General features: G+C 54.8%; 6 protein-coding genes across 6 annotated transcripts; 2 read left to right on the forward strand and 4 right to left on the reverse strand.

Annotated features, from left to right (window-relative positions):
• Window positions 1–28: 28 nt before the first annotated feature.
• On the reverse strand, window positions 29–842 carry VTN49DRAFT_1565 (uncharacterized protein; the record flags this gene model as incomplete). The annotated part of the gene is made up of 2 exons (XM_069409193.1): window positions 29–676; window positions 741–842. 2 exons carry the CDS (start codon window positions 840–842, stop codon window positions 29–31), a joined length of 750 nt encoding a protein of 249 aa, XP_069270604.1.
• Window positions 843–1,202: 360 nt separating this feature from the next.
• VTN49DRAFT_1566 (uncharacterized protein) lies at window positions 1,203–2,852 on the reverse strand (the record flags this gene model as incomplete). Its single annotated transcript, XM_069409194.1, has 4 exons — window positions 1,203–1,895; window positions 1,950–2,010; window positions 2,056–2,512; window positions 2,573–2,852. 4 exons carry the CDS (start codon window positions 2,850–2,852, stop codon window positions 1,203–1,205), a joined length of 1,491 nt encoding a protein of 496 aa, XP_069270605.1.
• A 726-nt stretch (window positions 2,853–3,578) lies between these two features.
• VTN49DRAFT_1567 (uncharacterized protein) lies at window positions 3,579–7,393 on the forward strand (the record flags this gene model as incomplete). The annotated part of the gene is made up of 5 exons (XM_069409195.1): window positions 3,579–3,817; window positions 3,904–4,415; window positions 4,465–4,588; window positions 4,639–4,780; window positions 4,829–7,393. The coding sequence occupies 5 exons, from the start codon at window positions 3,579–3,581 to the stop codon at window positions 7,391–7,393; spliced, it is 3,582 nt and encodes a 1,193-aa protein (XP_069270606.1).
• A 276-nt stretch (window positions 7,394–7,669) lies between these two features.
• On the reverse strand, window positions 7,670–9,303 carry VTN49DRAFT_1568 (uncharacterized protein; the record flags this gene model as incomplete). Its single annotated transcript, XM_069409196.1, has 6 exons — window positions 7,670–8,689; window positions 8,748–8,807; window positions 8,861–8,930; window positions 8,984–9,023; window positions 9,092–9,168; window positions 9,227–9,303. The coding sequence occupies 6 exons, from the start codon at window positions 9,301–9,303 to the stop codon at window positions 7,670–7,672; spliced, it is 1,344 nt and encodes a 447-aa protein (XP_069270607.1).
• Window positions 9,304–9,908: 605 nt separating this feature from the next.
• VTN49DRAFT_1569 (uncharacterized protein) lies at window positions 9,909–10,955 on the reverse strand (the record flags this gene model as incomplete). Its single annotated transcript, XM_069409197.1, has 1 exon — window positions 9,909–10,955. The coding sequence occupies one exon, from the start codon at window positions 10,953–10,955 to the stop codon at window positions 9,909–9,911; it is 1,047 nt and encodes a 348-aa protein (XP_069270608.1).
• A 594-nt stretch (window positions 10,956–11,549) lies between these two features.
• VTN49DRAFT_1570 (uncharacterized protein) lies at window positions 11,550–14,598 on the forward strand (the record flags this gene model as incomplete). The annotated part of the gene is made up of 4 exons (XM_069409199.1): window positions 11,550–11,851; window positions 11,900–12,062; window positions 12,110–12,178; window positions 12,226–14,598. 4 exons carry the CDS (start codon window positions 11,550–11,552, stop codon window positions 14,596–14,598), a joined length of 2,907 nt encoding a protein of 968 aa, XP_069270609.1.
• Window positions 14,599–15,183: the final 585 nt, after the last annotated feature.

Below are 15,183 nucleotides of genomic sequence, written 5' to 3' on the forward strand. Positions count from 1 at the left end.
AGTTTGTGATCTGAACTACTCGTAGCGATTACCTCTTTGGCGCATCCGTCAACGGCACATACTGCACTGGCAAGACCTTCTCCTTATGAACCGATCCGTCGGCCCTCTTATCCACGACCCAGATATGCTGCCCACCGGACAGACCCAAGCGACTTAGCATGCTGCCCGAACCACCTTCCTCCGCGGCATTCTCCACGGGGATAAACATCCTCCCGGGGGCCTTGAGCTGCTGCACGAGCGTCTCATGTAACTCCGCCGCCGCGGCGCCGACATGAATAACGTCGTAGGGCCCCCCTTGGGGCCAACCCTTTCGACCATCCGCCGTGATGAACTGCACTTTCCCGGACTCGAGGAACTTGCGCCCATCGTCGGACTTGCGCATGTTCCTTATAGCAATGTCGTTGAGTTCCTGAATATGGTCGATCCCGATGACGTGCCCGTCGGCGTCAGCGGCGGGATTCTCGGCGGAGGGGTCTGTGATGAGTCGTGCTAGGACGTGGGTTAGGTAGCCGGATCCGGAGCCGATGTCGAGGACCCGTGCACCCGGCCGGAGGTACTCGAGGAGGTACTCGCAGGCGTGGCCGTGCATGTGCGGCGCCGAGATGGTCGCGCCGTAGCCGATAGGTTGAGGAGAGTCGGAGTAGGGGTTGGAGGGGGCGTAGTGGGCGCGATCAACCTACCTCTGTCAATACTCTCCCATACTACTTTGTATATCTACTCGGAGATGGTCAGGGTATTACCATCAACATGGCATTCTTGACCCGCTCGCTTTTAATCAACCCTTCCCGATATAAGTTCTCGACCAACTCACGGTTGGTCGAGCCGGAGCAGAACCACGCCATGGAGGTCGCTAGTCCTCGTCTGCTGGCTGCTGCGAGGCCGCTGGAAAAGAAGCGTTGGCTGAAGAAAGAGGAGAGCTGCTGGAGTGGGGGAATGGTGACGGTGTTGTTCCTGTATTCAACAGTTGATACTTTCGACGTTTGTACGGAGTAGTTGAGGAAGTGATGGAGCGTTTCAAGTCATCAGTCTTCAATCTGCCACTGATGACGTTAAGCCCCCGTGGCAAGCGATTCAGTTGTTTGAAGATGTCTCATGGCGTTGAGCTCTGGAGGAGCTACGGATCGATGACGCAGTTCCACGTGATTATGCGGGACATGTACAGACAGTCCATTGATTAGCCTACATTTACAGCTTTATCGTTATCATAGCATTGCCATTTCGTCCTTCTCCGCTTCCCCCTCCCCCTCTCCTTCGTCCTCCTCGCCGTCGCCCTCCGATGGAGCGTGATCATCCGCCGGTCCGCCCCAGACCACGTCGTGCTCGACCGGGTTTGTGAAGAACTCGTGCTGCAATGCCTCTTTTGCGCTGAGCCGTTTCGTCGGATCCAACTCCATCAACTGGCTCAGGAACCGCACCGCCTGTTTCTCGCTGCCCGTCAGGTCCTCCACGCAGCTCGACCAAATCACCAGCTTCTCCCAACTATAGCCCTTCTCTCCAATCGTCGGAATGTTCGTCTCGAATATCTGCCCATGCTGCAGCGCCGCGGCTTTCATGCGTTTCGTACCAAAGATGCTCGCCATCTCGATCAGCGCGTCGACGTCGTCGGTCGAATTGAAGAATGGGAACCGTCGCCCCAGGAAGGTCAGTAGGATTACCCCGACCGACCACATGTCCAGCTTCGTAGTCTGCGATGTACACTTGAACAGTACCTCCGGCGCTCGGAAACCCCGGGTCCCTGCTCGGTTCGCCCGCCGCGCTGGCCGGGTGTCATTCTTGGGGTTCGGATAGGATGGTCGATCGCTCTGTGGGATGTAGCTTGCGAGTCTCTCTTTCTCTTTGCGCACGTGTGGCGGTTTCGTACATAAGCAGGGCGTCGAGTATTCCCATCCTTGTCGCTGTAGTCTGGTCAGCTTTCATACCTTCCGTTGCTATGTTGGCAAGGCACGTACTTCTGCCAGACCGAAGTCTACCAAGACGCCTTCTCGGCGCTGCGGATCGTAGAGAAAGTTTCTGATTCTGTCAGCCCAGGCCATGCCAGGCTCTCATAGGACTTACGTTGGCTTGATGTCTCGATGGATAATGCCGTGCTTGTGCACCGACACCAACGCCGTCAATAGCGATCGGAAGTAATGCCGCATATCCTTCACCATAAACGTGCGGTATTGTTGCCGGAAATCAGTATGGGGGTAGTATGGAATGACAGCCACGACCTGGTCCTCATGTCGAAACGCTGTGATCAACGGGCAGACGTTCTTGGAGTTCCGCAGTTGATACAGGAGTTCCAGTTCATTTTGGATTCGCGACGGACTACTGGTCACGTAAATCTTTTTCAACGCCACGTATTTCTTTCTCCTGGGTCTTTGCGATTTATACGCGTGGTCTCTTCGGTGCGGATCTCTCGAAGGGCTCGAACCATGTCGTCGTCTGCTGCTGCCATACTCCTCCTCATCCCATTTGTTAATATACTTGTCGTACTGCAGGTCTTCCGCTTTGTAGACGGTGGAAAAGGTCCCTTAAATCGCGAGACGCGTCAGCAAAACCGCTCATCAAATTGAGAAGCCGGGAACATCACCCTCTCCAATCCGGCTGATCAAGCGATACTTCTGTGAAATTCCAGCAAATGTTTTCTCCAGCTTTTCTATCTCTTCCCGGACCGATTCATCGACTTCCTCCTCTGTTTCGTCCTCATCTCCATCTGAGGGGCTGACGGAAGTGTGGCTTCGGCTTGTGCGGGCGTCCACGGTAGTATACTGGTCGTCCTGCTCGGTCTCCTGATCAAAGTCCTGCTGCACGGTGTCGTGCGAACTATAGGGCTCCACTGTTCGGGTCGTTGCGGCCACTGAGGCGCTCATCTGTGTCTCGAATTGGTTTTGTGGTGAGGAGACTCTAGGGGGGTGAGCAAAGCCCTGGCCAACGCGTTTGGACCTTCAGTGGTAAGCGCGAAGAGGGATTAACGACGCAGTTTGCTCAAACACAATCGTTCACGGTGTTATTGTCAGGGAGAAAAGCAGGTTTCAGAGGCCTTGCTGGTGGAGTCAAAGATTCTCCGACCCCAGATTATACCCGGAATTGGATAGCTTAGCCGAATGTTCTACAGCGGGAACTCTTCGATGAAGTATCCTTGCATACTGCGGAGTCTGATATTATCGTCGCGACTCTCGATCTACGATTTGGTCATTCTACAGTGTTGTTGTTCCCCGCTGAATTGACGCGTCTGAGAAAGATTCTTCTCTGGCTATACCATCCCTAAGGAATGGATGCAGAGGAGGTACAAAGCCTATTTGTACATCCCGTTGGCCTAAATCAATTAAAGCCAATTAATACTGTATTTTCTCTCCTTCAGGACAACCGTCTTTCATTACTGACAAACAGTTGACAGTTAACAGCCCTTGTGTTGACAGGCCTCGCGTCGCGTGTTCGATTTGACGCTATACCATATAAAGTTAGCGTGATATTCTACCCAATCAGGAAAAATCACAACACCCACTTCATTCCGCCCATAACAAAGCCCGCCGCTTTTCCGCCTTCCGCAACAACTGTCCTTCCGAGGCGCGCACGACCCTCAACAAACGCCCGCCATGGAGGACAACAGGGTGGAATTTAGCCTTAACGAGTCGCTCAAGTACTACTTGAGTGACCCCAGCTCCGTGCCGACCCCCGATGCCGATCCCGATCTTTTGGACCTCGAACATGACCCCGAATCGATCACCACTGCGGCGGTGGACGCCGTCGTCAACCCGATCGTCGATGGCATTGCGGAGAACCCGGAGGCGCTGATGCGCACATCGTTTTTTGATTCGCTACAGCTGCTCCTCAAGTACGCATTCCCTTGGTCCCTCTTCCCCGTTCAGTTTGGTAAGCGCATCGGGATGGACGGAGAACTGAGTTGCAATTCCATTCTAGATGCTCCACCGTTTTGCCCTCGAAGACCCTGAGCAAGGTCTTGGACCTCATCGTGTCTGGTCTGGCAGTACACGCAGAAGTGGTACACAGCGATATTGAAGCGGACGAACATGAAGCGGTTCAGCAACACAAGCAACTGCTGGAGATGTACGGTTTCCTCCTGCAGTGGGCGCTGTCTGCCGTCGAGAGCAAGGCTGCAGAGAAACAACAAGAAACGGCGGGCCCCGTTCGTCGCACCGGCAAGTCCGGCAAGTCTCGATCAGGAAACAAGGATGGAAATTGGGACTGGGCCGCCCAGATTCAGATTGCTTTGGAGTGCATGTGCAAGGTGCTCAAACTGAAGCTAGGGAAGATCTTCCTGACGACATCCGATCGGGATGCATTTGTAAATCTTTTTACCCGCTCAGTCTATCTTCTGCTTGAAAACGAGCTGCGAGTCAAGAACCTGGCTATTCGCATGCACGCCTTCAAGGTTTTGTGCATCGCGGTGAAGCATCATGGGCATGCATTTGGTATGTCACTAGGGCTCATCACTTAATGGCCATGACTAACCGAGCTCAGGCGCACAAACATCTATTGTCCAGGGCCTGACCTATTTTGAGCATCTGTCGGAGCCGATGGCGGAATTCTTGCACATTCTCGCCGAGCAATATGACTACAGCCAATTGGCTGAAGAAATCCTGAGGTTCGAATCAGTCGTGTTTTTCGTTGTGAATGAAGCTAATTTCCTTTCAGAGAACTCGCGAATAAAGAATTCAATTCAAATGACACCAGGGGCCCCAAGTCTGTGTCTACATTCATCGTGAAGCTGTCAGAACTTGCCCCACGGATCGTCAACAAACAAATGACCCTCTTGGCCAAGCAGTTGGACAGCGAGGTAAGATTATTTCACCTAGACTGAGGTCTACTGTTCTAATATGTGCAGTCATATACTCTCCGTTGTGCCATCATCGAAATATGCGGCAACTTGATTGCCGATCTCAGTAAAGAAGACGAACGATCTGAGAACTCTAAATCACAGATAAATGCATTCTTCGACGTCCTAGAGGAGCGATTCTTAGATGTTAACCCGTTTTGCCGCTGCCGAGTCATCCAAGTTTACATGAAACTGTGCGATCTGGAGCAAAAATTCCCCAAGCGGCGCCAGAGAGCCGCTGAGCTGGCAGCGAGAAGCCTTGAGGACAGGAGCAGCCACGTGCGACGGAATGCTATCAAGCTCCTCGCGAAATTGGTTTCCACCCATCCATTCAGCTTGATGCACGGGGGTCAGCTGTCATACAAAGAATGGGCCGCCAGATTGGAAGCTGTCGAAGCCGAACTAAACGCTCTTCAGCCGCCTCCCGAGGCGACAGGACTGGGCGAGAGCCAAGTCGACAGCATGTTGGTGGACGACGCCACGGAGATGCAGGAGGATTCGCCAACAAAAGAAAGCATGACTGAGGAAGAGAAGGCAGCTGCATTGCAAAAGGCAGCAGAAAAAGCGGCGGAGGAGGCAGCGACATCGGAGATGCTGTCACGCTTGCAGCTCACCAAGAAGTATTACCAGGAGGCCATCAAGTTCATCCAGGTTCTCCACAACGCGTCAGCGAATGTCTGTCAGTTGCTCTCGGCCAGGAACAAGAGTGAAGTGATTGAAGCGATGGACTTCTTCGTCGTGATCGACGCCTACAAGGTGGAGACAGCCCGGACAGGTATCAGGCGCATGCTCCGTCTGATCTGGACCAAGGGCAACAGCGATGAAGGCAAGGGTGTCCAGACCCATTTGATCGATTGCTACAAGGGGTTGTTCTTTGAGGCGCCAGATTCTTTCAGCGCAAATGACGCTGCCAATTACATCGCTCGTAACATGATCAGTCTGACGTTTGGGTCATCTCCGGCCGAGTTAACCTCCCTTGAGCAGCTTCTGTGTATGATGATGAAAGCCGGGCACATCTCAGATGCGGTTATTGCCAAGCTGTGGCAGGTATACGGTGTCCAGAAAGAGATCTCAAAGACCCAGCGGCGTGGTGCGATCATCGTGCTCGGCATGCTGGCGCTGGCAGATCCGGAAATCGTGGTGCGGGAGATTGAGCTCATGCTTCGCGTCGGCCTGGGCGCCCGCGGGCGGTCTGACCTGGTGCTGGCGAAGTATACTTGCATCGCGCTTCGAAGAATGGCCCCTGGGCGGCAGGCCAAGAACAAGGATAGCGGGATTACGAAGCTGTCGAACGACCATGCGGTCCTGGTCAAGTTGGCCTCAATGGTTGAGATTGAGACTGACAGCAAGGAGTGGTACGGCGTGGCGGAGCAGGCCATTGGGGCAATCTATGCTCTGTCACGACATCCGGATGTCTTGTGTTCGGACATTCTTCGCCGGAAGACGCGCGCTGTGTTCCAGCCGAGCCTGCGGAGGCCCACGCCCAGTCAGTCTCAGTCTGCCATGGAAATTGACGGACAGTCACGGCCAGGTACTTCGTCTAGCGAGCGCTCTGGACCATCCATCAAAACGACAACAACCGGACTCTCGCAGCTGCTGTTCATTGTGGGCCACATCGCCATCAAGCAGATTGTGCATCTGGAGCTGTGCGAGCAGGACTTTAAGCGTCGGAAAGCCGAGCTGGAGAAGAACAAGGCGGCCAACACAGACAAGGGGGATGGTGGCAATAAGGCCGAGGACAACGAGCTGGACCTGATCGGCGGCACCACGGAGGATGACTTTACGGAGGCTATGGCACACATCCGGGAACGGGAACTGCTGTACGGAGAAAACTCGCTGCTGACCAACTTTGGGCCTCTGGTGGCGGAGATCTGCGCCAACAATAACCTGTATCCGGACCGCAACTTGCAGGCGGCGGCGACAATTTGCATGGCGAAGCTGATGTGCGTATCGGCGGAGTACTGCGAGAAGAACCTGCCGCTGCTGATTACGATTATGGAGAAGTCAGAGGATCCGATCGTGCGCAGCAACGCAGTGATTGCGCTAGGCGACATGGCCGTGTGTTTCAACCACCTGATCGACGAGAATACGGATTTCCTGTACCGACGACTCAACGACAGCGAGCCCACCGTCAAGCGAACTTGCCTGATGACGCTGACATTCCTGATCCTCGCGGGCCAGGTGAAAGTTAAGGGCCAGCTGGGGGAGATGGCCAAGTGCCTGGAGGACGAAGACAAGAAGATTGCAGACCTGGCGCGTATGTTCTTTACCGAGCTCGCGACCAAGGACAACGCCGTCTACAACCACTTTGTGGACATTTTCAGTACGCTGAGCGCAGAGCCGAACATGGACGAGGGTGCGCTGCGGCGGATTATAAAGTTCCTTGCCGGGTTTGTCGAGAAGGAGAAACATGCAAGACAGCTGGCCGAGAAGCTGGCCGCGCGTCTGGCCCGGTGCGAGACGGAGCGACAGTGGAACGATGTCGCATATGCGTTGTCGCTACTCCCGCACAAGAACGAGGAGATTACAAAGTTGGTCAACAATGGCTTCCGGGTTGTATCTACGAATGCATGATTATTGTGTTTTTCTCTGCATTGGTTGGTTGGTCGGTTGGTTGGAGTAGTTGGTTCGGTCTGGATATGGGCTGGCTGTCTGATATCTTCTCTGGTATTATGGGAATTGAATGCGATGCGTTCTATATATGAGCAACGTCCCTAAACAACCAAGTAACCAAAGCATACAACGCCAGGCACCTCCAAGTAATCAGCATATAACCTATACACACAGCCCCTATATAACCCATCTAACCCTATAATCATATCGAATCATCCAACCAAAAAAGGATTGAGTCTACGCTCCCAGTACCTTGCTCTCCTCCAAAGTATAATCCCCCGTCTGCAACCCTCTAAGCGCCTTCTTCCCATCCTCGGTCAATTCCGGCCTGCCATCTTCCGTGACGACGGAGGTGAAGAACCGCGGTTGCCATTCTTCGCCGCGCTCCTTGCGAGCAGCGGCTTTCTGACGCTGGCGTTCCTCAATCTCTTGCTTGTAGCGCGTGGCCTCGGCGTACTGTTTGGCAAGGATGGCGTCGGTGACTTTGGCCCAGAACCGACGGGATTCGTTTGAGAGTTGGGCCGAGTCCGGGGGAACCTTTTTCGGGATTGGGTTGAGGGGCGCGACGTCTATGAGGAGATGAGTGTTTTCTTTCTCGTTTTCGGGGGAGGAGGAGGTTGTAGCGGTGTTGATGGAGGAGGCAGAGGAAGACGTGGCGGAGGTGAGGGTGTAGAAGATTTTCCCGTGCCAGGAGCCATGGATGCGGGCGAGGATGTCCGACTTGGGCACGTCCTTGATCTTTGTCCGGGTGTCGTTGGCCGGGTCGTAGCGGAAGATGACTCCCTCAACACGGTTGCGCGGGCCGCGGCCCATCCAACCGTCCTCGTGGTACTGCAGCAAGACTTTGAGCCGCGTGCGTGCACAGCGGATCGCGCATGTATCCGCCACCGAGATGGACAGCGAGCCGCGCAAGAACCCGCCCACGTGCGCCGCTGGATGCTCCAGGTGGTATTCTTCGTTGTCGCGGCGGTGCAGCGTTATGAAGATGCCTAGGTTGTGCTCGCCGGGGGCAACCCGTACGCTGGTCCCTGTGAATCGTGCGCTGATTTGATCAAACCCCCTCGCGGATATTCCCCGTGCTGGGCAGTCAATGTAGAACGCTGACACCGGTGGGTGGTGCGACGTTTGCTCTGTCAAGTAGCACACCCGGATCGGGCCGTCTTCTTGGCCGTCGGCCACGGTCGTTGCCGTTCCATTGGGCGGTGCCTTGCCGGAGGGATATATTGGGGGTTCAATCTGTTCGACCTCCCAGTATGACTGATTTATCCTCCGTCAATGAATCACCCCATAACACAGGATTTTAAGCATTACGCACCCGAAAGAATTCTCCCAATGTCGAATTATACGGCTTGCAGGGCTTTCCCTTGATGTGTTTCTAAAATGATAGTTAGGCCAATCGGAAATTTGCAGGAACATGGCACAGCGTACCAAGTCCTTGGTAAACCAGAACCGTAGCACTTCAAGCATCCGGCCCAGCTCATCGTCGGAGATGCCGATACTGGTCTCCGTGTCAGCAGGCGTCCTTCGATCTCCTTCAGCTACAGTTCTAACCTTGCAAACGTCTCGGGTCTGTCCAGATAATTCCAATAATCTGCCCGATCAGCGCCCGCTCGCCAGACAATACTACCAATGAACGACCGGCCGTCCACAATCACGTACCTAGATTGGGCGTCGGTTCGAGAAGCTGAGCCGGCAGCGAGAACCGGACTGAGGCTATATCAGGCACGCCAATGAATCTGTTGTTACGAAAATCAGCACCAGGCACTGAGAATTGATGCGTTGCGGGGAACTCACTTGCGCAGAATGGATAGAAACGTCTTCAACTTGGACGTTTCGTCCGAGTTCTTCTCCGAGATTGCTGCAGAACTCATCTTCTTGAATTCTCACTCGATTCAACAACACAACACTCTATAAAAACCTCACGCAAAGCAATCCGAACCCTATATGTCCTTATCGGCGCTGTTCATCAGCACTTGTTAGCAGCTGAACCAAACCGCGTCACGCACGACGAAACCCCTGGCGCACGTACCGACAGATCAACTGTCCCATGCAAGAGCAAGACACTCAACAGAACGAAAATACCGGAAAACACTTCGTCACCGCTTCACGAAGGACCCTCCGGCGATCGCCCGCCGCTGACGACTCGGCGGTGACCTGGATTACGTAATCTGCCCTATGCTTTGCGCCTACGTCACCGATAGGAGATTTGGATGGAGAACGATGTGGACACGAACACGAGGAGCTGAAGCCAACCGAGCTGAAAGTCGGACCTTGATAGAAGTCGGACAAACTACATAGGTTAAATACAATTCCGGAAGAAGATGGCAAATTGCCGCTGGGTCGATGGGCTGAACGTTCTTATCTGACAGCGTGGTCCCCGACCAATCGGCGCAGCACGTTGCTTTATTCCTGGCACCGGACTGTCGTTCAGCTATCCAGGATTTGGGACTCTATATACACAGCGACTAACCAAACATCAAGCGGCCTCGCCAAAATCGTAGTGGCCGGTCTCCCGGGCATGTTTTGTTGCGCCCTTCTCACCCACAAACATGCCGCCGCACGTGTTGCAGCGGATGCGGAACCCAGCCGTGTCGGTGTAGTAGTGCCGTTGCTGCAGGATGCGGCAGAGTTCGAGCGCCTTGTCCAGAATGACCGGGTCCGCGGCGTCAAAGATCTTGGTGTCGAACTCGGGGGGTGCGTAGGCGTGCGTGTGGGGGGGATCGGATGGTGACAACGCGATGGTGTCATAATGGATGCCGGAGTAGACGACAATGCAGCGCGTCGGCCGGTCCATGTTGTAGCGGTCGACGCGTAGCGTCTGCACGTCAATGGAGCAGATCTCGACATCGAAGTGCTTGCTCAGAATGCTGAGTTCGATCGCGCCACCCCACGCGTTCTCGGATTGGATCCAGCGGCAGTAATCGTCCGGCTGCCGCTCCAGCAGCACTGCTGGGTACTCCTCTGGGTTCGCCTGGATCGTCTGCGCGATGATCGACCGCAGCTCTGTCATTGTGTCCAGTCCGCCAATTACCGCGCTGCCCACCGCCCGGAACAGACACGAATTGTCGTCCGGCATGACGCGAAGAACCATGGTGGCGCCATGTTCGGGCACCGGCACCTCGGGCGGATCGCTTTCCACAGTTGCGGCCGCGGGGACTTTGCGCTCAGAGGACAGCGGCTTGGACGGGGACGGGGTTGGGTTGGGGTTCTGCGACGGTCGCGCACCAATGGATTCGTTCACTGGGATCAGGTTCGTCGGCGTAGATGCGCTTTCAGTCTGCGGCCGTTCCCGGCCGGTCACGATCAGCTGCTCGCCGTTCAGGTTCACACCCAGCTCGCCTATTGTCTGTGACGGCGAATATTGGTCCAGCGGGAGGGGCTTGAGTTGGGGGAAGCCATATTTGATATCGAATGCACTGAGCCCGGTCTGCTCACCAATGATGCGCCGGAACTCCTCAACTGTTGTCTGCGCTTCGACGGTGATGGTAGATTGCCCACTCGGGCCGCGGACTCGGATTCGCATTTTTAAGACATGAATGTGAATCTGTAGGCCTATTGTTCAAGATGTGTGCAACTGATGCTTTGGGCGGGGGGTAGTTCGGTCCACCGTAGTTTTCTCGCGCGGGGATCAACGGTTGCAGTCTCGTCGCCGCTATCTGATCAACCAGATATCAAATTATTATATATAATCCGGACTCGTTTCTCTTGAAGGCGAGATTAATCCAAAGCTGACAAACTGAAGTCCATGTGACGTCTGCAATGACAAGATTCCTATGTCCACCAGGCCGCACTGCAGTGATTAGCCAAGCCGATAACTACATGGTATAGACTATCGGAAACTACTCTTGCAGCACTCCGTCTGACACTGATTGCAAGTGAGCAATGTGGCAGCCCACCTTGCGTCACTCTTCTCCGAAGCCCCGAGAGCGGGGAGGACAAGTTAAGCCTTCAGGGACTCCCGAGCACCGCCATAGCATGCACCGCCACATATACTTAATACGGTTAGTCCGTGTGGCGCTCGTCCTGTCCCTGTCGCGTCAAAGAATGTCGACAGGTCCATCGCGATTCGCTTTGGGAGACGACCGGACTCGCGCAGAGAAACCCGCTGCCCATCATCATGAACCAGAACGAGGAGTCCTCCGAGTCCGCCCAGAAAATCGCCGCGGACGAGCCCGTCCAGTCGATCGAAGGCGGCGACGATGCTAAGCCAGTCGAGGAGAAGAGCGCGAACGCAAACCCGGCGGAGGAGAGCGGCGTAAAGCCAACCGAAGACGGCGAGAATACCAAGGATGAGACAAAGGAAGACGGAAAGGATGAATCGCAAGAAAAGGACGAGTCGCAGGACAGCCAGATCACGGAGGAGCAGTGGCGGGCCATGATGGATCTTGTCTTGGCGATCTACGAGTACCGCGAAGAGGAGTACGTTTCCCCAGAGCTTCGATGGAGCCGCGGTCTAACGCAAAGTAGTGGCCATGATCCGTCGAAACTTTTTCAGCGCAGCGTCAACAAGCGGAATGTTCCTGATTACTACGAGGTAATCAAGGAGCCGATGGCTCTGAGTATCCTAAAACAAAAAATCAACAAGCGGGAGTACAAGCACTTTTCTGAGTTTGTCCGCGATTGTGCTTTGGTAGGAATATCTGACCGCGTTCAAGATGAGCAGAACTAACTGTGTAGATCCCTCATAATGCGCAAACGTACAACAGGCCTGAGTCGTTAGCATACAGGGACGCGCTTGTGATCAAGGTACGCCGGCCTGGATGACAGCCGGAAGGAGTCTAACGTCTATTTAGGAGGTGTTTCTTCAAGAATTCAAGAAACTCGTCGACAGAGGCCTCATTTCTGCGGAGACAGCCGAGTTCCCCGACCTGGGTGAAATCCCCGAGCCGGACCCCCTGCCGGCCGAAGAAGAGGAGGAGGACGATGAGGAAGATGATGAGGATGACGAGGATGGAGACGACTCTGACGATGGGGGCCGTCGTCGCAGACGCGGCCGAAAGTCCAAAAAGGAACAAAATGAGCCGGTGCGCAAGAAACGAGGACGGCCGCCACGCGTGGATACGCCGATGGAGGCGAGAATCAAGGCCATTCTCAAGGGAATCCGTAAATTCAAAGATCCCAGCGGTCAGCTCAAGATCCGCCACTTCGAGCGGCTGCCAGACAAGACGATGTACCCGGACTACTATGTGGAGATCAAGGAGCCGATGGCGATTGACATGATCAAGCGCAAGGCGAAGCGGAAAAAGTACACATCAGTGGACCACTTCATGCGAGATCTGAACTTGATGTTTGAAAATGCCAAGGCGTATAATCAGCCTGACAGCCAGCTGTACAAGGACGCCGTGGACCTGCAGAGGGAGGCACACAAGCTGGCCGAGCAAGAGAAGAAGAAGCCCGACAGTGACTACATGATGGAGGACGGCCGGATCCCGCTCCCCGACGGGATCCACTACAATGGCGAGGTCTGGAAGGTCGGGGACTGGGTGCACATTCAGAACCCCAACGATGTCACGAAGCCGATCGTGGCGCAGATCTACCGCACGTGGCAGGATGCCGAGGGGGACAAGTGGATAAATGCCTGCTGGTACTATCGGCCGGAGCAGACGGTGCACCATTTCGAAAAGCGTTTCTATCCAAATGAAGTGGTCAAGACGGGCCAGTACCGCGACCACCGGGTTGAGGAGATTGTTGATCGATGTTTCGTCATGTTCTTTACGCGGTATAGCCGGGGCAGGCCACGCGGGTTCCCGCCAGACAAGGAAGTCTACGTGTGCGAGGCACGGTACAATGAGGAGAAACACAAGCTCAACAAGATCAAGACATGGGCCAGCTGCTTGCCGGACGAGGTGCGGGACAAGGACTATGAGATGGATTTGTTTGACGTGCCGCGGAAGATCAAGAAGGTCCCGAGCCCGATCAAGCATTTGCTCAAGCCGGATGCTAAGGAGACAGATGAGTTGCCGAAACCGACTTGGGGGGCGCAGAAGGCGCCGCCGCTAGTTGGTGCGGTGCACTGTCGGCCACGCGATGAGAATGAATCACCGCCACCGGAACCAACCCCTTCTCCTCCGCCACCGCCGCCTGCGCAGCCAGTCTCCCAACAGCAGCAGCCGCCAGTACCGGCAGCGGCAGTTCCTACGCCAGCGCCAACGACTCAACCGGCGACACGGCCCGGAAGCAGCCAGACGCCCGTACCTGCGCAGACACGGCCACCCTCAGCAATGAACACGACGGGGCCTGTGCCAACACCACCGGTGGTTCCTTCCCAGGCAACCTACCAGCCGCAGCCAGTGCCATCACCAACATACCAGCAACAGCAACCTCCCCCTTTACAATCACGCCCAGCGAACTTCACACCAGCAGCATCCCCCGCCCAGACAGCACCACAACCCCAACCGCAACCACAACCACAATACCGACCAGCGGCAATGGTACCACCACAGCAGTACACACCAACACCTCCTCCTGCTGCTGCTGCTGCTCCTCATCATCACCCGCCACCAGCCACTCCCGCCGCGCCAGCGCCGGCTCCATACACGGGATACAACACCAACCCTGCGAATCGCTACCAGCCGGCGCCCATTCCCCCGCAACAAACACCAGCAGCACCCCCCGCACCCATCCCCGCGACAACACCTCCGGCGGCGGCGCCGTACAACCCCAACGCGCCACGACCAATCGAAGTATTCCACCTCAGCGACGCCGCCAACGCGGCGATCCCCGTGTCCATCCGCGAGCAATTCCATCGGGACGACCAAGGACGTGTTCTATTCTTCTCCACCCCACCGCTGGACATTGTGTCCGGCAAGGCCGCGAATTTGGGACATTCCCTCAAATACCTCGCTGCGCGGGAGGCTCGAGAAAAAGCACGGCGTGCCGCAGCCAACAACAAACGCCCACTCTCATCCTCCGATAAGCATCACGACGAACAGCCCGACGCAAAACGGGCGCGAGTAACCCGCCCATCCGAGGAAGAAGTCAACAGAGCCCTCGCCAAACTCACCGAGCAGATCCTGTCCGATACCAGCGCGCTGTACAATACTTTGTACGGCAGCGAAGGTGCGGAGGAGATGCAGAGGCTCGATGCGGAAAAACGGGCGAGAGGTATTGAGGAGGATGAGCGGAAGAGGAGGAGGGTTGCTGCTTTGGTTTCGTCTTCAAGGTGACTTCATTTCTCTTACACTACACTACAACATTATTGGACTGGGGGAGTTATTGGATTTTCCAAAGTCTTGTATTAGTTACGAAAGTTGCGACGCATGGAATGGATGGATGGAAGGAATATGGTGGGCTTGGAGTTTTTCTTTTTATACAGGGGCTTTTTATTATTATTATTATTATTAGCAATAGATCATAGGTTTTTTTTGAACAGATTCGTATTCGCACGATGATCGGTTCCATTGAACAAACAACCCGTTTCAAAGCCCGCCAAGTTAACTCTCACATGTGCTGTGTCCTTCCTTGACGCTGTACTCCTTCATGTATACACAAAACACGGCACGACATGAAAACTTTGCGAATCATTCCATCATGAAGCATGAACCTTGTGAATGGAGCCATAACCGCAATCAGCAAATGGGGATGGCTGAATGGATGGATGGATGCACTGTACTCGAACAGACCTCACACTCCGCGCTCCCAACAAGATATCAGAAGAAAAATGAGTAAAGACTACAATATATGTATGGATGAATAGTGGACTTTTTGTTTTTCTTCGAATCGACAAGACGCGAATCCCAAAGACGAAAAAA

Source organism: Thermomyces lanuginosus (assembly GCF_041956635.1).
Source record: "Thermomyces lanuginosus strain ATCC 200065 unplaced genomic scaffold VTN49scaffold_22, whole genome shotgun sequence".
Classification (NCBI taxonomy): Eukaryota; Fungi; Ascomycota; class Eurotiomycetes; order Eurotiales; family Trichocomaceae; genus Thermomyces; species Thermomyces lanuginosus.